This window comes from Zea mays, chromosome 2 (assembly GCF_902167145.1).
Source record: "Zea mays cultivar B73 chromosome 2, Zm-B73-REFERENCE-NAM-5.0, whole genome shotgun sequence".
NCBI lineage: Eukaryota > Viridiplantae > Streptophyta > Magnoliopsida > Poales > Poaceae > Zea > Zea mays.
In genome coordinates, this window is record NC_050097.1 from 22,968,693 (window position 1) to 22,987,705 (window position 19,013).

A 19,013-nucleotide genomic window follows, 5' to 3' on the forward strand; every position below is an offset into this window, starting at 1 on the left:
ATGAATTTTTGAGTAATTTTAAAAAAAGTGCTTGTTATTTATTTACCTTTGGAATGATTTTTGATTGCTTATAATTGATTTTTTAGATATTTAATAAACATTCCTTGTTAAATGAAAATCCTAGTAAATGAATAATATAATTATTAGTCCCAAAAATAAATATTTTATTTATAAATAGTTTTGAGTTAATTGTTATAAATTTTATGGTTATTTAAAATTATATTTTGAAATTAGAAAGGAATTAGAAAAGAAATAAAAAAACTAACCTAACCTAATAAGCCCACGAAACCGGCCATGCTCCCAACCCCCAACCCTAGCCGCGCCACTACCCTGCTCCCTCTCCAAGCCGCCGCCACTCCTTCTCCCTCCCCCTTTCTCTCTCTTCTCTCTCTACCGCCCACCTCTCTCGCCGCTCGGTAGCTCCCGTCAGCGCTTGATCTCCTCAGCGCCGCGCCCACCCAGCCACGGTGGAGCCACCCTTCGTCCCGTCGTCCGGTGGCCGGCCCTCAGTCCCCGACGGCGGTGGCGAGGCCGCGGCGGACGACGACCAGGTCGTGGAGCCCGACGAGCTCGAGATCGCGCGGTGGAGGAAGATCTTCCGCGGCCCGAACAGGTCCATGTCCACGATCGACGAGGGGACGGAGAAGGACGACACGACGCCCGCCTTCTCCACGCCGTCGGCGTCGCCTGACCGACGCGACGCCCGGGCCCCGGCCCTGGCCCTCGGCATGGAGACCGTCGCGGTGCAACTTCGTCAGGCGTAACGTAACAGTGGGGTACTTTCTCTGTTCATTGAGCCGTCGAGGCATTATTGGTGTGGTTCATTGAGAAAGCGCTAGCTGTCACCTGTATGCAAATTTTCATGTAAAAAAAAGCTGGCCAGACAGTAGTGTAATGTTGATCATTTGGTACAGATTGATGCTGATTATTTACTGAAACATGAACATCTAGTTTATGCAAAGAAGTTCTCAGTGGACATAATTTATTTTTAAAAGAAGAATTTTACTTTGTATGCAATCTCGATCTGCCTAGTTCTGTAGAGATTACTAATGATTCAATGAATGGCTTGTCGATCATTTGTTTGAACTGGATGGAGCGTGTAAAAAACTTGATCAGCATTGGAGGAACTGGCAATGGCATCATAACCAAGAAGAAAATTAGGCTTCCAAATTTGAGATGAAGACGATGACTCAAACTTGGGCCATGGAGGTGTTCACCAACAGCCAAATTTGATTCAGGTTTTCTCACTGTCTTTTGTAAGATGACAGTCGAATCGAATTTGATCGAATATGTACGGCTGTTTTAGTTTGATTTAGGTTTCCCTTTTGAACATATCAATTCCTCTGAATCGAATTTCAGTCTCCAATCCAGAAGATTTCATGTGTTTTTAATGTGATTTTACAGGCGATGCTGCAGTTTGGTTTGGTGATTGATGTGTACTGTTTCTGCTGTGTAGGAATCAGTGGAAGGGTGTGGTGGAGGATGCGCGGAGGGATGGGAGCAACGGGCACTGGCCTCTAAGATGGAGGTGAGCATTGGAGGCATGTGTATTTCCTTGCATATGCATCAAAATCTTTTGGTCCTTGAATTTCATTAGATTAGAATACTTGCTGCTCTTTGATCATCTGATGCTCAGAAGCAAGTTCCTTATAGATTGTTCCTCTTCGCTTGTTTATATGCCTCCAGTTTTGTTGTGGTGGAGTGTGATTCCGATCCCATAATGCTGTAGAAAAAGAATATGTTACCATGATTTATGCATGTCCTGTTTTTTATGAGCCATTGTCACTTCGGAAATGGAAGCTGCTTTTATGGTCATTTCATTACATGTTTATTTTTTATGATATTATGACACATTGCTGTTTTTCAAGTAAACCTAATTTGTTTTAAATTGTTCACGAGACTATTCTTCCTGTTGTATCCATATCTTGTTTCATTCTTTATGCTTATTTTTGTTGTGCATGAGTAGCAATTTTAAGACTGATATATTGTTTTATATTTCTAGGACAAGACTCTGGTAAGGAAAAGATTGATATCAAGCAACAACACTCGTGTCAAGGCAGAGTCTGGCACCTGTTAACGATGATGAGTTTAGTGCAACCTCAGATCATGCTTTGTATCTGTAACTGGTAGAAACACAGTTGTATCTGTAACGATGATGATATTATAATTATGATGCTTTTGTGAATATATAATTGTGGTGCTTTTGTGTTTATGTGATGGATCTATGACTATGGTATACTGATTAACTGTGTATGTCTTTATGATTAATGTATAAAAATCTGTGATTTGTGGTGCTTAATTAAATGTATGTTATTATTAATAACAACTGTAAAAAAGGCGACTTTCTGTTGGTTGCTAAATGTATAGTATGCCGACTTACGGTTGGTTGCTAAATCTATAGTACAGCAACCCACAGTTAGTCGCTAAATATATAATATTAGCAACGGTTGGTCGGTCGCTAAAAAGATGTCGGTCGCTAAAGCCTTTAGCGACGGCACTTACAGCGACCATCCTTATGGGTCGCTAAAAGTTTTTAGCGATCAACCGTAGGTCGCTGAAGGCCGTTTTAGCAACCAACCGTAGGTCGCTGTAAGTGAACCGTCGTGTAGTGTTCTACTATAATCGTTTGTAAACATGGACTCAGAATTAGTCTTTTGGGGCCTATTAGGCACCCATTGTGGAAAGTCACAACCAGCCTCAATTAACCCATCAGGCTATGTTTGGTTTTACCCAATCCATATGAATTGAGGGGATTTCAATTTTTAGTAAGTCAAAATCTCTGTCAATCCGTACCAATCTCCTCCAATCGATATGGATTCAAAATAACCGAACAAGCCGTCATTTGGTGGGATGAGTCAAGGGTATAGACCCATGGGTGGCATATGACACCCAAATCCACACCCAATGAGTGCAAAACCTGTGGGCACCGATACCTGTGGGTGCGATTGCCATCCCTAAGTGTGAAGAGATTGCAAACCCAAGCATGGCAGCAACCGATCAGGGTACAAGAATGCAGCGATTGTATACCTTTTGTTCCCTGCAAATTGCTGAATAATTGTGGGGGCATCCCACTCCCACCAGGCCACCACCAAGAGAAGTTGCTCTGTCAGGTTTCTATCGACAGGCTTGCTACAAAAAACACGACAAAAATGTGATCGCGGATGCTATCCCGTTGGCGGAGTAAAAACGCAATTAGCAAGCATATGCATGCATGTCCAGGCACGCACGTACGTACTCCTACGACGTGCATGCATGCATGCAGCGGTAATATATATAACACGCGCGTACATTGGTACAGACTGCTATCACAATTCACAACGGTCCATGCATATGCATGCTCTATTCGTAAAGAAATCATGCTAGATACGGACATACGGTCCATGCATGCATATAATTTAAGCTGAGGAGTGGGGAGAGGGGGGAAAATCATGTCTACAAAGAATTATATGCCCGAATGCTGGACAAGAGAGGAAACAGTAGTGCATGCACAGTTGCGCGCGCGCGCACACACACAGCTAGCGTTGATGCCAATCATATATGCCTGCAGTGGCGCAGCAAGTGGCTGTGCTGTGCGCCGGTCATGCACATGCGGTCATGGCGCATGATACGCCGATTGAAAACTAGCGGGTCGTTCTGATGGATGGATCGCAAGTGGTGGGCCTAAATAACACGCCATTGCGAGCAGCCATGACCTACCAGACGCATACCAGATCGCAGGCGGCTCGCAGCATGGCGTCGCATGCAGCGGCGACCGGCGAGTGAAGCACCACTCACGCCGGTGGCTGTCCTCCTGCGTGGTCACAGACTCACGCCGTACGTGCTGGCGTTTCCAGATTACACGGAGAGCCGCCGCTGAGCGCTGCCGCTGAGGCAGAGGTGCAGGGGGCGAGGGGAATTTTGTTATCATTGCAGCCGCTGTGTGAAGGCACTTGCTTCTTCAGGGTCATCAGCCATAGCCCATATGTTTCATTGTAGCTTGCATTGTACGTGCATGTGCATGCGTGCCCAGAGCGCCCGTCATCTGCTGTGTCCTTTGCCTCGCACATTTGCGTGCCCCCAGCCCAACGCAACGCAAGTTTTTGTGGGATTGTTGCACGCTGATCAGTGTGTAATTGAGATGGAGGTCCAGGTGCAAGTGATGGCGCGTGGATAGTTCGTGAAGGAGGCCGGTCACGGTCAGGAGGGAGAGATATAGGTATAGGGCCTGTTTGTTTCAGCTTCTGACCAGAAGCTGCTGCGGACTGTCAAACACTTAGCTTTTCAGCCATCTTCTATAAAATTCGTTGGAGCAAAAATCATCCAAAATCAACATAAACACATAATCGGTTGAGTCGTTGTAATAATAGGAATCCGTCACTTTCTAGATCCTGAGCCCTATAAACAACTTTATCTTCCTCCACACGTAATCGTAATAATACTCAGATTCTTCCCACAGCTAGATTATTTCCACAGCCAGATTTTCAGAAAAGCTGGTCAGAAAAAAGCTGAACCAAACAGACCCATGTACGTACGAAGTGGAGTGCAGCACTAGCTATACAGTTCCGTTGGGACTTTTGTTTCGTTGCAAACTCGCAATGGTACCAACAACGTGTTCATAGGAAGGCAGCAAGACTGCAAGTAGCTAGTGGCAAAGCAGTAGGGGACAGCCACAGGCAGGTATAGCTAGCAAGCTAGCTGCTACTAGGTAGCTAGCGTTTAGCAGTGTCAGCAGTTTTTTTTATTTTTTTCTCAGTTCCATTACCGGAATCTCTTCGCTGAATGCTCGGTGTGTACCGCTGAGTGTCACATAATATGCTATGCAAAGAGATACTTTTTATCGAGTGTCTTTTTTTATACTCGGCAAAGGCTCTGTTGCTGTTATTAGTCGCCGTGACGGCGACTTTTCTTTGACGACAGCTGTCGTGACGACGATTTTTCTTTGCCGAATACCTGATAATACTCGATAAAGTCTTTGCCGAGTATCCGATAAAAAGTACTTGACAAAAAAGATATTGCCAATGTACAGTTCGCTAAGCTTTTTTTTTTTGCCGAGTATCACACTTAATAAAGCATTCGCCGAGTGTATTAGCTGATTCTGGTAGTGTTCGATTCATTTTATTCGTGTCCGGACAACGGACGGTCAGTCGTTGCGTTCAGAGTCATTGGTCATCTTGCTGCCTCTTGCCCATCGATCGGCAAAACGGCCATCATTGCTCCGGTAGACACGGTGCCGGCGCCGTGTGCTCTGCTCCGGAGGAGGGCACCGAGAGCACTTTCCTGCTTCTGTTTTGCTTTGCCTCCCGTCGTCCCCTTCCCTCCGAATCTACGTACGCAACTGGTCACAAGAACGTGTACATGCAGCCATGCAGGGAAAAAAAGTTGATCTACAGAGTACAGCAGACTAAACGTTGTGTACGAGAGAAAGGTTACGTTTGCTTTGAAAGAAGTTAAGGCGGGAGATTGAAGGAAACACCGTTCGTTCTCTGCAAACAGGGAGCCACCGTTAGTTCACATGCTCCTGTCCTTTCACGGACTAGGATGCACCAAGTAATTCATGAAGAGAACGTTGAAGCGCCAGGAACACAAGCTGCTAGTGCTATGTATTGTATCATGAGCCATTCGAATGCCTCCAAATCGCCTTTCCAGGTTCCTCCACCGCTCGTTTATTCACCGCTCGACCTGCTGCCTAGCTAAGGTCAGACTATGATGACGCGCCCCATCTCTCTCTCCTATGATGGTGATTTGGCCCTGCCCTTTTCTCCCGAAGGGAGCTCTGATGAGCGAAGAGACCGATCGAGCACGAGCATGCATGCTCAGGAGGCATCGCGCGCCGTTGGCAAGAGAGTAAGAGACCAAGGTTAAATCCAAACAATCTATATAGCTAACCGCACAGCCTCGATCTCCTTGTCCTTGGAACGGGAACGCGACCACCGTACCAGCCCGTTGTGCCGCCGTGCGTGCGTGCGTGCAGGCGGTGGCCTTTCGTGCTACTGCTATACTATACCGTTGGTAGATGTGGGCGCCGCGCGCGCGCGGTCGTCGCAGGCTTTCGGCGCCGCCGCCACCGGTCGCTGCCGCGGCAGGAACCGCATCATTCGGCCGGGGGACACAAGTAGACGCAATTAAAGCGGGCAACCAACCAACCCCGCCGCATCGGCACCGCACGCACGGCACGGCGTTTGCCGCCTCCCCCACGGCCACGGGCCACGGCACGCGCGGCCCTCACGCTCGCGCCCTCTCTTCCGGCCGGCCGGCCCCCATCGGCACCGCGCGCAGCTCTTTTATTCGTGGCCGCGCGCCGGGGACGTCGAGTCCAATCCAGTCCTCTGCTCCTCCAGTCCAACCCGAATCGTTTGGCGTTTTGTCGGCTGTCTCTGTCCATCCATCGGTGCTAGCTGTAGCCTGTAGCTAGTCGGGTAGGCCTACGTTTATTCCATTTGTGACACGATCGCAGGAAGGTCTCGCCGTAGCCTCGTAGCTAGGTGACAGATCCCCTTCGCCTCACTGCTGCCGGCGTCGTGTATATCCGCCCCGCCCCGGACAAGTTGCCCGAGCCCCTACCTGCGGCACTTTGCGAAAGAGAGAAAGGAGGGTACCTACCGGCCAGGATGACGGAAGGAAATCCAGCGCCCAAGATCTCTCTCATCATGATGCCTCTCGTGTCGCCAGTGCGCAGGGACACTACGGTGCTGGGAGTAGCGCTGTAGTACCAGTAGGTGCTTCCCTTGCTTCTCCTATGGGCTATGGCGTTTAGGTTAAAGAAGGCCTGGGCTGGATCTGGATGAGATTTTCTCCAACGGTTGCCTGTGTCGCGTTTCATTGGGAATTCTGCGTTTCAACGGTGAACGGGTGTCTGTCTGGCCAACAGCTCCCGTACGTCGGTACGTGCAATACGGCGAGAGTGGCCGAGACGCCGAGTGCATTATTAATCCGACTTCTTAATCCCGCTAAACACTATTACTCATTTACAGCTTACAGCTAAGTGTATTACGTAGGAGTACTGCTTCTTTGTTAAAAAAATACAATTCTATCGTCCACAGTTAAATTATCTAAGATCTCATCCAATTCATAGAAAGTCACATGATTATCTAAGGGCAGATCCAGAATTTTTTTATAACTCGAACCAAATCTATTAATTTTTTTCTTAATTATTTTATACCGTATTAAATAGAGACTTATATAGAGTTCTATGGATCAAGCCCCGGGCCATGGACCGGGTGGCCTGGGTGTAGATCCGCCACTGATTATCTATGTCGCCACACATATGTTTACTATAAAAATACACTTTATAAAAAAAACATTTTGTCTATATGCACTCAGAGGCAGATGCATATAGTGGCAACATGTGGCGCTCGCCACAGCTGAGATCTAGCGAAACCCTCTCCCATCTGCAATCGTACCACTTATGTAAGGATGCCTGAGGCCGCCGGTAGTAGTCTGGGCATTGTTTTTTTAGTTAATCACATGGACGTTTTACAGTTTGAAAAATGAACTATATAAACACAGGCACACATCTATTCTGAATGGTTGCCCTGCTCGTGACCATACATCTCCTCGTCTCTTGTCAATCTAGCGGCGCGGTGCTGCCATCTGCCTTACGGCTTTGGCGGAGGGCAGTGCAGCAGTTGAGTGATTACATTACATTAATCTCAGATTTTGAGAGCTTCGCCATAGGTAGATTTGAATCCCGGATCTGCAACAGTATGCACTGCAGTGATGTTTCAACTATTTTACTCCGATCCCAAGCTAATCAGGACCAACCAACCCAATAGGCTATTAGGCCGAAATAAATAAGGCATGTCTGTGTTCGTTATGGGCCCCACACAAGGTACCCAGCCCAACTCAAATGACTATAAGGCTATAATTAGCCTTAATCTGCCTTTTTTCAGTAAAGCGGCAAGATTATGCATACACATGGCTACAAATCATATTCAGACAAGTTTCCACGATCCTCCTGTAGTCCTGTTTACAACGAAAGTTAGCTCCAAGATGCAGCGCATCGTCCAAACGAAAAGGCATTCGGTGTTAAGGTCGTTGTCAAGTAGGTAAACACGACAATTTAAAGCAGCACATCCACAGTCCATGAACCTAGATCGCCCACGCCCCCCATACTGAGCTCGGTATACGTGGTTCCAACGTCGCAACTTCTTCGAGTGTATGGAGATGCACTACCTTGCTGCAATGTTAGGTATGACCAAGTTCAATTGCTAGCAGGTGAGAAGCATGTATGATGGCATGTCCTGGATCCTCTGGATGTCTTCTAGCAACAGCTCCCTCTCGAGCTGGCGCCGTGTAGATTTAATAACCACCTGCAGCGTGAGTTCCGCAAATTTGGTCAGCAAGGAAGGTGCCTGGTACAAAGAACGTGCCTGGTAGAAAGGAAACACGTACATTGAAATCCATGTAACTGGCGTGCATTTCAAGCCATTTCTGATCCATCAGTTTGAAGGTTATGCAGTAAAGAATGTCAAACGCTCGATCATTTTCTGAACAGGAAACAACCATCATCAGTCGAAGTAACCAAAACTATATCAGTTCTGTAAGGTTTGAGTCCAACACAAATCTAACAATAAAAGAACAACTTACCTAAGAGTAGATTTAGGAAAACTGCTCCAACCAATGACGTTGGCTTAGCTGCAGAGACATCAACATCAGTCGAAGTATTCAGATTGTTAATGGCGATTAACAAACTAGTTTCACAGTTCAGATCAACTTAATAATAAATGCTGAAAAGTTTGAAGACGAACCTGCTTGAAGATCAAGCATCTGAATTAGCATGAATGTAATATTTACACCAGCTACAGCAAAGGGGTATTCCCACAATGCTCTATCACCATTCTGCTTACGAAGGAGCTCATGGAAGGATTTCTGCAGAGAAAGCGGTTCACTGGGCTGAATTAGGGGCTCAATTTGAAAAGATCCAGTTCAATGTATTTATGTAGTGGTAGTAACTGAATTCTCAATTGTTTTTTTTTCTGACTATATAGTGCACCACACATGGATAAATCTTAGACCTTTACTGTTCAATTGGCACAAGAGGTACGGAGGCAGAGTTTCAGTGAAAAAGCAAAGCGCATGTGAACTATTATATTAGTCTTTAGATCCTTTCAAATTCGAGCTCAATGAATAGCAACTAACGCTACATCAATGGCACAATCCAGCATTACAGAAATGTTGAGATGAATGTCAACAGGCAGGTGGGTCAAGTATTTTTTACTCACTGGATATTTCTTAGAGAAATACAGTAAATTCTCCAAAGATATAAAACCACCACCCCTGTAAGTCCAGATGAACATATTATTGCACATTCAAAATATATCAAATGAATGCTAAGCTGCAAATGTTGGAGAGAAGGGATGCCAGACCTGAAATCTGTAGATGGATCTTTCCCTTGCCATCCCATCTCCTTCCACTGGTCTGATACTAATCCTAGAAGTTCAGTTCCAGGAAAAGAAGCATGCCAAAGGGCCACCAGTGCTTTCTAATGGAATTGTGTCAGTAAATAACCCAAAATAGATAGAACTCAGGAAAAGAAGATGGAAACACATGCTATAGATTCCCATATGAAGCTGAAATTATTCAGATATTTTTAGTTCTTAGGGCCCAGTAGCACCAGATCATATTATTACTGGCAACGGTAAGAAATCATAAGCAAAGCAAATAACTGTTTTACAATCGTATCAGTTGGCTATTTGAGGATCCTTAACAAAAAAAAAACTTGTGTCTAATTAAAATGATGGGTTGAAATACACGTCTCAGTCACGCGGTAAATATTAGTCCCCCTCCCTCTCTTCCCTCAACCCAAGCACGTGCATGCAATGCAACTGTACTATTAAGTATACCAACGCATGTTATGGCACGCCATAGTCATCTCGAATTTGAAGAAAAAACCAAAGTTCATCACAGCACCAACGGTAACAAAAGAACAAATGTGAATTTCAAGTACGATGTTGCACGCTAAAACTAACAAGGTGCTGATATCAGCTAATGCTTGTACCTGATGCTCTAGATTTGAACCATCATACTGCACCTCTATCCGGTTCTGCAACCTATGCAAGCACTCTTCCTGCAACAGAGAATAACCTGTGTATTTTAATACATAATGGAGGCAATGGCAAACAATGTTAATCACAGAAAGATATGCTGTGTCAAAGCAATCAATGCTATAATGGCATGGCATGACATGACACTACTTCATGTTTCCATTATCGCAAAATAAGGACGAGGAATGAAAACTTTCTCTATACATTTGCATCCTCATTGCTCTTTATAAAACTTAATATTTCAATTTCTTTTCTCAGAAATCAATTCACAAGGAAGACAGGAAATGTCTCTAACCCGTCTCTAGCCCCAACGTCGACATATAAAATTATAAACTACTACGTTATGAAACAAAACGAGAGCAAGAATTTTTCATCGCCCTATGCATTGGAGAACACACCAAGCAATCACAATTCACAAAAGACCATACCTGTCGAAGAAGCAATTGCAGTTACATGACAGTTTTCCTCCTTCTGAGCGAATCATAATACCAACCATACATTGTGCTAAAGACAGTACGGCTTCCACAGTCGCTCCTATCGGACTCAAATAACCCCTTTATGTTCCCATAACAATATTGCCAGTTCATATTCAAACTTTCAGGGGAGGATTCATCATTCATAATGATCCCATGTCGCAGGGAAAAAACAGAGATGTTAACAACGCCCTGTGTCGAAGAGAGATATCTACGGATGGCTTTCGTCCAACCTGTTTCTGTTTCGTGCGCGCGCCCGCGATCGTCCTCCCGCCTTCTTAGCCGCGCACCCCGTTATGCTGCGCCGACACGTGGGCCTGCCCCACGCCCCGCTCCCTCACACGCGTGCGGCGTGCCCGCGCTAGCATCGATTCGTTTTGCTCGTTCACAGGCGGGAGGCTCGACAACTTACTTCCCTAGAAAATAGCTAGGAGAATCTAATTTACCAACATTTTCTAGAAAATAGCTTCAGCTCAAACAGTAAAAACCGTTTCAGCAGCGCAAACTACAAAAACATGTTCATACTTTACGCTTTATGGATTCATGGTACTAGTTTTACCTGGCATTTATCTAGTAAGCAATAATAAAATAACGGAATGAGAACGAGCTTTTACCTGAATGGGACTCAAATCGAAGGAGAGGCGCCCGTCGCTCTCCGTCCCCTGCGCGCACACGCACGACGTAAGCCCCTTCCCGATCCACGCCGTGGACACGCCCACGACCTCAGCTGCGGGCGCAGGAAAACGGAAGGGGGAGAAAACCACAACCGTGAGCCTCTGCAGTCTGCACGAAGGCAAACAGCGCAACCAAACGACGGCGCCAGCGCCACGCGCGTACCCGGCGAAGAGTGGTGGCGATGGTGGTGGATGGCGCCGCCGGAGAGGCGTCGCACGGCGAGGAACGAGCCGTCGTTCTGTTCCATGCCGAACGAACGCGCTCGCGCGCTGCACCACGCCTCCTAGGCCTCGGCCTTCCCCTCCCCCTGTCTCTCTCCTCCTCCGCGTCTAAGAGCCGCGATCCGCGCGGGAACCCATGGCTGGTTGGGGCGGGGGGAGGCCGCGGCTCTCCAATCCTGGCGTGCGCGAGATCCCACGGACGGATCGATCACGAGGGCTCTGTCCCCACGCCGCGCCGCGCCGCGGTGCTGCCCCCCCTTGTTTTAGCTGGTTCGTTTGGCTGGCAACTTGGCGTTTCTTAGTTTGGCGTGGCTCCCGTCCGGCCGTCCCGATGGTGGCGCGAATTATTGCGGTTTCCTTGCTTCAGCCTGGGCCAGACGTTTGGCGTAGAAAGCAAACGTTCCCACGACCTCAGTCAGTGCCGGTCTCCCAGAGACTTCAAGCAAGGTGGCTGCTGAAGCTCGGAGTATCCAGGTGGAATTTTCGACCCCAAAAGATGAGCCAGATCTGAATTTCACTCAAGAATATTGACGTTCAGAGATAAATCAGTTTATCAAAGACGAATAAAAGATGTCAAAGACAGATCAAGGTCATCAATCTTGTCACCTAATGGGCGAAGATCTAGATCAGACGCAGGCATGCAGCGTGGGTTTCTCAAAAACTGTCAGCATACTCCACAGCAAGTGGCCAAAATATAACGTTCTGAACGAGTCATTCTGTGGCTGTAGCTGTGTAGCATAAAATATGACGCATAGGACAACGGCAATTGAAAGCTTATTTTTCTTATTGATGAAACCAGAACATCCACATTCCACAGAAGCAACAAAAAATTACAGCTTAACATCAATGCTGTCAAACGGGCAGGTTTTGTGTATCAGATGTTGATCCTACACTGCTATTTCGAAACAAAGGTTATCAAAGCAGAAAAATAGAAAATAAAAGAATGTTTGGGTTATTATGTAACTGATTGATACCACCGGCGCTCTACTTCAGTTTTCGAACGAACCTCCCTGAGCCTCCCATCTGTTCCATAGTCTCTCTCCATCACCAGGTTGATCCCTTCGTCTTCGTCCCAGTACCACCCAACTCCGATACAGAGTGTGCCGTCTTCATTGATGTCAACATAGGCAGTGACGCCACCAGCACCAGGTAACCAAAGCACGGTGACATCCTGCAATCCTGCATGTCGACCATCTCCTCCGGTCCTCCTCCCCAAGAAAACCGAACTTTCAAAGAAAGGATGTTCAAATTTCTATATAATAGAGCTTGACGCAAACCTGCTATGATAGGCTGTCCACGTATGCTCTATTTCTACCAGCCGTCAGATTTCGGATACACGGTGAGATAAGAGCGCGGTGGAAAACGGTAAGGACCACAATGAGCCTGGATTGTCCTCTTCACTGTTGCCTTTCGTGTTCGAATCTTCCAAGGTAAGATCAATGTGTCAAGCATCTAGAAATTTCGTCTTGTCGCTTTTATTTACAGCGAAGGCACGGAGCCGACGCTTATCTTCCGCTCCCTTCCTTACTTGCCCTCGACACGCAGGCGACGACGGTGACGCCTACACTCGACGGCGCCAGCGACTTTCCCTCACACCTCTTCCACAGGCGTAGGCGCGTAGTAGGTTTCTGCATCACCCATCATCTTCCTCGCAACGACGATGCTCATCTTCGCCCGCATCCTTTCTCGCGCTCGGCACACATGAGACGGCAATGACGCTCATGCTTGACGGCGCCAGCGACTTCCCCTCCCGCCTCTCACATAGGCACATGCCCGTGGTGCGTTTCTGCATCTCACATCTATATCTTCCTCAACGTCGGCACTCATATTCCGCTCCCTCCCTTACTCGCGCTCGTCACACAGGTGGCGACGATCAGGCTCGACGGCTTCTCCTCCCACCCCTCACACGGGCGCATGCACATACCCTCTCACAAAGTCCCGCTCTGCATAGCGCCTCCGCATGCCGCAGCCACACTCAACGGCTCCATCGCTCCAGCGCAGTGCCCCTCCTCCACACGGCCGGGCCAGGCCTGTAGGCTAGCCGGCAACCGGCCAGCCACTCGCCTCCCTCCACCCGCTCTCCCTTCTCGGTCGAACGCCTTGGCTAGGCCAGACCTACAGGCAAGCTATCGTCGGGCGATCGTACAAGGAATTACTTTTATTACTGTGCACCAGTCGATTTGGATTCTTTACTGGATGATGCTCCTTCGAATTTGTTTACTCCTTTGGAAACGGCTCATTGTCCCCCCTCCCCTTTCAATTTTGGTGTGATTTTCACCTACTATATGAAAGAGTCAGACGATATGCAGAGATGAACCAACCATTTGATAGTTCAGTGTTGCCGTTGGTGGATTTCGAGTCTGTTTCCGACTCCTAGAATCCGTGTTGGTTTTGCTTAGTTATCGCCGTTGCCTTTCGCCAATGCATTCAGTTTGCCTTCTGCAGTTTGCTGTCACAATAAACATGTATAATTTGCTTCCTACAATTGACGTCTGGCAGCAGTTCATTTGGACAACCTACAACTTCTATTCAGAACAGATAGTATGGTTTTGTAGTAAACAAATGGTTACCTATTCCTTTCCATACTCACCAAAATACATGTCTCTCCTAGACCTATAGACCGTAAATCTCATGTTTATTCTGCCAATTAAGGTGTGCTTACTCTGCCAATTGAAGTATAGGATGTTTATTCCATGTTCCTCGATACAACGCACACCTTCATATTTTTCCTATTTGTGTTTCATGTTTTACTCCATCACCCATGTTTCATTGAAATAACTAACCGTGCATACCTATTTACCACACATAAAGTTGATCACTTTTTTTTGTCAGAGGTCACCATTGCTGCTACAATAGGTATGACCACCATATTTCCTCCATAATCACCATACTTTTCCCTCTATGTACATATAGATACACACTTAGAATAAGTGTTCAAGTACACATGACCGACGATATGCTGCTATCTATAAATAAACATATGAACATACGTCCTATACTATGAATGCACATATATACGGCAACGACTAATATGCAAGCAGTCATTAGGTGCAAGTGTGCAAGTAGCTCTCTTGGTCCGTTGGATCTAGATCCAACCATATGTGTAATCGTAGTTTGTTAGGGGCTTTTTTATAAAGCTACACGAGGTGGTAGTGGAAGGATTTAAATGCTAAATATAGCATACAGTTAGATCTAGATCTAACGAACCAAAAGACCTATTTGCACGCTTGCACATAATGGTTGCTTGCATATTAGTCATTGCCCATATATACATACACAGGACTGCTGTCAAATGCGCTTAGTTCAGGAAGTCCCTGTGAACTTCGTTTTAGCACACATCTCATTTTAACACACATCTCTTTTGTGACAACTAAGCCCCATTTAAAAAATAAACTTCATTTTAGCACACATCTCTTTTGTGACAACTAAGCCCCATTTATAAAATAAAATCCAATATGATCTGGATTCTACATTTGTACATTCCAACTTTTCAGCTACAAAAATATTCATGTTGTTACCTCACTCAGTTCAACAAACGACTTGATAGTGTATTTCCCAATCTTTCTTCCTTCTATTAATTTGCTTTGTATTGTTTCAGTTGCATCACTTCACTCCTCAAACAATATTCCCTCATCGATGCTATTAGAATTTGTTATTGCATCAGTGCCATATTTTATCATATGCCAACCAGGGAAAGTGATATATACTGACTAAAGTGAGATGATTATCAATTTAGATCCATATATAACCACAATTTTCGTGCTTGATATAGAATATCACCAGACCCCTATCAAGGTCCTCTCAGTAGCAAAAACAGTGGGCCAAATTACAGGCCACATCATCTAATTGTTCAACATGCATGACAATATTTTCTTTTTGCATAAGTAAGTACTTACATGTCAAGATATTATTGTGTACGTTGCATAATAAATAAGTACAACACATCAAGTTAGAACGTTATATTCACCACAACCACTGAATTTATTCAAAAAGTCTTGCAAATTTCTAGACGCAAACCTATTTCCACATATATTAATAGATCTATGAATTGCTTATATAAATTTACAATATCACTTTCTTTACTGTTCATATACACTAAATTAACTGTTTAAACATACCGTTAGAAGACTCGCGCGAAGAGCGAGTAAGTTACTAGTATGGATATATGCATGTATGGAAACAATATATTCTACTTAGCACAAGAATTTTTATAAGATCCCGTTTGGTTAGGGGACTAATCTTTAGTCCCTGGTTGTCGGGGACCATAATTAGGGGTACCCTCAAGACTCCTAATTCTCAGCTGGTAACCCCCATCAGCACAAAGCTGCAAAGGCCTGATGGGTGCGACTAAGTCAAGGATCGGTCCATTCGAGGGACTCGATCACGCCTCGCCCGAGCCCAGCCTCGGGCAAGGGCAGCCGACCCCGGAGGATCTACGTCTCGCCCGAGGCCCCCCCTCCAGCAACGGACACACCTTCGGCTCGCCCAAGGCCCAGTCTTCACCAAGAAGCAACCTTGGCCAAATCGCCACGCCAACCGACCAAATCGCAGGGGCATTTAATGCAAAGGTGGCCTGACACCTTTATCCTGACGCACGCCCTCCAATCGACAGAGCCGAAGTGACCACAGTCACTTCACCGCTCCACTGACCGGTCTGACAAGAGGACAACGCCGCCTGCGCCGCATCGACTGCTGAGCCACTCGACAGAGTGAGGCTGACAGCAGCCAAGTCCAGCCCTAGGCGCCATGGGAAACTCCGCTTCGCCCGACCCCAGGGCTCGGACTCGGGCTCAGCCCCGGAAGACGACGAACTCTGCTCCGCCCGACCCCAGGGCTCGGACTCGGGCTCAGCCCCGGAAGACGACGAACTCCGCTTCGGCCGACCCCAGGGCTCGGACTCGGGCTCAGCCCCGGAAGACGACGAACTCCGCTTCGCCCGACCCCAGGGCTCGGACTCGGGCTCAGCCCCGGAAGACGACGAACTCCGCTCCGCCTGACCCCAGGGCTCGGACTCGGGCTCAGCCCCGGAAGACGACGAACTCCGCTTCGCCCGACCCCAGGGCTCGGACTCAGCCCTAGCCTCAGCCGACGGTCTCCGCCTCGCCCGACCCGGGGGCTCGGACTCGACCTCAGCCTCGGAAGACAGACTCGACCTTGACCTCGGAGGAGCCTCCACATCGCTCAACCCAGGGCACGGACCGACCACGTCAACAGGAGGCGCCATCATTACCCTACCCCAAGCTGACTCAGGCTACGGGGAACAAGACCGGCGTCCCATCTAGCTCGCTCCGCCAGACAAGTAATGATGGCGCCCCGCACGCTCTATGACGACGGCGACTCTCAGCCCCCTTACGGAAGCAAGAGGACGTCAGCAAGGACTCGACAGCCCCGACAGCTGTCCTTCCGCCAGGCTCCAGCGCTCCTCCGACGGCCACGACACCACACGAACCGGGTGCCAAAACCTCTCCGGCTGCCACGATGGCATGTACTTAGGGCGCTAGCTCTCCTCCGCTAGACATGTTAGCACACTGCTACACCCCCCATTGTACACCTGGATCCTCTCCTTGCGCCTATAAAAGGAAGGACCAGGGCCCTCTTACAGAGGGTTGGCCGCGCGGGGAAGGACGAGACGACGCTCGCGTGAGGCCGCTCGCTCCCTCCCGCGTGGACGCTTGTAACCCCCTACTGCAAGCGCACCCGACCTTAGCGCGGGACAAACACGAAGGCCGCGGGATTCCACCTCTCACGCCCATCTCCCTCCGGCTGCCTCCCCCCTTCGCGCTCCGTCTCGCGCCGACCCATCTGGGCTGGGGCACGCGGCGATCATTTACTCGTCGGTCCAGGGACCCCCGGGTTTCGAAACGCCGACAGTTGGCGCGCCAGGTAGGGGCCTGCTGCGTGTTGACGAACAGCTTCCCGTCAAGCTCCAGATGGGCAGTCTCCAGCAACCTTTCCAGCCCGGGACGGTACTCCGTTTCGGGAGTCTTGAGTTCATGTCCCTCGACGGCAGCTACGACATGATACTCCTTCCCCCGCCGCGCGACAGCGACAATGGCGGCCGATAGCCCGCCCGCCGGCGGCAGAGTCGACGATGTCTTTCCCGCGTGGTGGAAGTACAACATTCGAGCTCGCCCCGTCCCCTCCCCCACCGACGGAGGAGGAGGCGGGGCAACCAAGGCTAAGCAGGAGGCGACACCTCATCGGCTGTCGAGCGAGTCGACGGCGTCGGCGCCCCAACGGGGGGCACGTCGGGCATCGACCTCGCGTCTGAGATGAAGACGAGCGCCGTCTCCCCGCAACACGCCGATCCCAAGCAAATGGACGACGCCAGCACGCTCGCGAAGGACTTGCTGCGCGTCACCCTCGTACCTGAGACAACGGTGCAGTCAGTCCCAGACGTGACTTCGTCACCGCCCGTCGACCAAGAGGTACCAACCGATTCCCATCTCACGCCTTTTGGATTCAGCCTCGACCCGCCAAGCGACTTCGCTTTGGTGGACGCTCTCGTAGAGGCGAGTCCAAACCCTCTGGGGTATCGTATGCGGTCACCCTGGGACCGGCTGACGGACGTCTCAACCTACGAGCCCTCGGGGTTCGAGGAAGATGACGAGCCCGACTTCTGTTGGGATTTCTCCGGACTTGGTAACGCCAGTGCCATGCGGGACTTTATGACCGCGTGCGACTACTGCCTTTTCGACTGTTCTGACGGTAGCCGCAGCCTCGGCGACGAGGACTGCGACCCAAGTCGTGAATGTTTCCACGTCGATCTAGGGGGTCCCTCCGAAGGCAACCATCTTGGTATGCCGGAGAACGGTGATCGCCCTAGGCCTGTGCCTCGCGTTGACATCCTACGGTAGCTAGCTGTGGTCCCCGTTCCGGCGGGGGGTCATGACCCACAGCTCGAGCAAATTCACGGGGTGCAGGCCAGGCTCGACGAGGGAGCAGGAACAATTGAGCCGATCCGCCGGGACATCGGGCAGGAATGGGCGGGCCAACCTCCGGCCGGAGAAGTGCGTCATCTACCCCAGGGTATCCAGCACCGCATCGCCGACGATGTCAGGGTAAGGCCGCCACCGACTTCCAGTGGAGTCGGCCAGAACCTGGCTGCAGCGGTAATGCTTCTCCGCGCGATGCCGGAGCCATCAACCACTGAGGGGCGGCGAATTCAGGGAGAGCTCAAGAATCTCCTGGAGGACGCCGCGGTCCGACGGGCCGAAAGCTCCGCTTCCCAAAGGCAGGGGTACCCCTCGGAACATCGCGCCGCGACTTCCCGATTCATGCGGGAAGCCTCGGTCCACACCGGGCGCACGCGCAACACGGCGCCTGCGGCCCTGGGTCGCCTCGGCAACGAGCACCATCACCGCAATCGTCGGGCCCACCTCGACGAGAGGGTGCGCCGAGGCTACCACCCCAGGCGTGGGGGACGCTACGACAGCAGGGAGGATCGGAGTCCCTCGCCCGAACCACCCGGTCCGCAGGCTTTCAGCCGCGCCATACGACGGGCGCCGTTCCCGACCCGGTTCCGAACCCCGACTACCTTCACAAAGTACTCGGGGGAGACGAGACCGGAACTGTGGCTCGCGGACTACCGGCTGGCCTGCCAACTGGGTGGAACGGACGAT

General features: G+C 49.1%; 2 protein-coding genes across 2 annotated transcripts; one reads left to right on the plus strand and one right to left on the minus strand.

Moving 5' to 3' along the window:
* Nucleotides 1-7,783: 7,783 nt before the first annotated feature.
* Nucleotides 7,784-11,689, minus strand: LOC100280027 (ELMO/CED-12 family protein). The gene is made up of 9 exons (NM_001152971.1): nucleotides 11,333-11,689; nucleotides 11,110-11,222; nucleotides 9,977-10,045; nucleotides 9,345-9,460; nucleotides 9,201-9,255; nucleotides 8,727-8,847; nucleotides 8,566-8,613; nucleotides 8,371-8,465; nucleotides 7,784-8,288 (listed from the first exon to the last, which is right to left on the minus strand). Exons 1-9 carry the CDS (start codon nucleotides 11,415-11,417, stop codon nucleotides 8,187-8,189), a joined length of 804 nt encoding a protein of 267 aa, NP_001146443.1. The 5' UTR covers nucleotides 11,418-11,689; the 3' UTR covers nucleotides 7,784-8,186.
* A 1,238-nt stretch (nucleotides 11,690-12,927) lies between these two features.
* LOC111590822 (uncharacterized) lies at nucleotides 12,928-13,813 on the plus strand. Its single transcript, XM_023301603.1, has 2 exons — nucleotides 12,928-13,169; nucleotides 13,255-13,813. The coding sequence occupies exons 1-2, from the start codon at nucleotides 13,104-13,106 to the stop codon at nucleotides 13,660-13,662; spliced, it is 474 nt and encodes a 157-aa protein (XP_023157371.1). The 5' UTR covers nucleotides 12,928-13,103; the 3' UTR covers nucleotides 13,663-13,813.
* Nucleotides 13,814-19,013: the final 5,200 nt, after the last annotated feature.

Excerpts from the sequence above, each read along its gene's own strand:
- LOC111590822 (XM_023301603.1), top strand. The coding sequence starts at position 13,104 with ATGACGCTCATGCTTGACGGCGCCAGCGACTTCCCCTCCCGCCTCTCA. Across the intron at positions 13,170-13,254 it reads CACATAGGCACATGCCCGTG|GTGGCGACGATCAGGCTCGA; the intron begins GTGCGTTTCTGC and ends CTCGTCACACAG.
- LOC100280027 (NM_001152971.1), bottom strand. The coding sequence starts at position 11,417 with ATGGAACAGAACGACGGCTCGTTCCTCGCCGTGCGACGCCTCTCCGGC. Across the intron at positions 8,614-8,726 it reads GATGCTTGATCTTCAAGCAG|CTAAGCCAACGTCATTGGTT; the intron begins GTTCGTCTTCAA and ends ATGTCTCTGCAG. Across the intron at positions 8,466-8,565 it reads TTTCCTAAATCTACTCTTAG|AAAATGATCGAGCGTTTGAC; the intron begins GTAAGTTGTTCT and ends TTTCCTGTTCAG.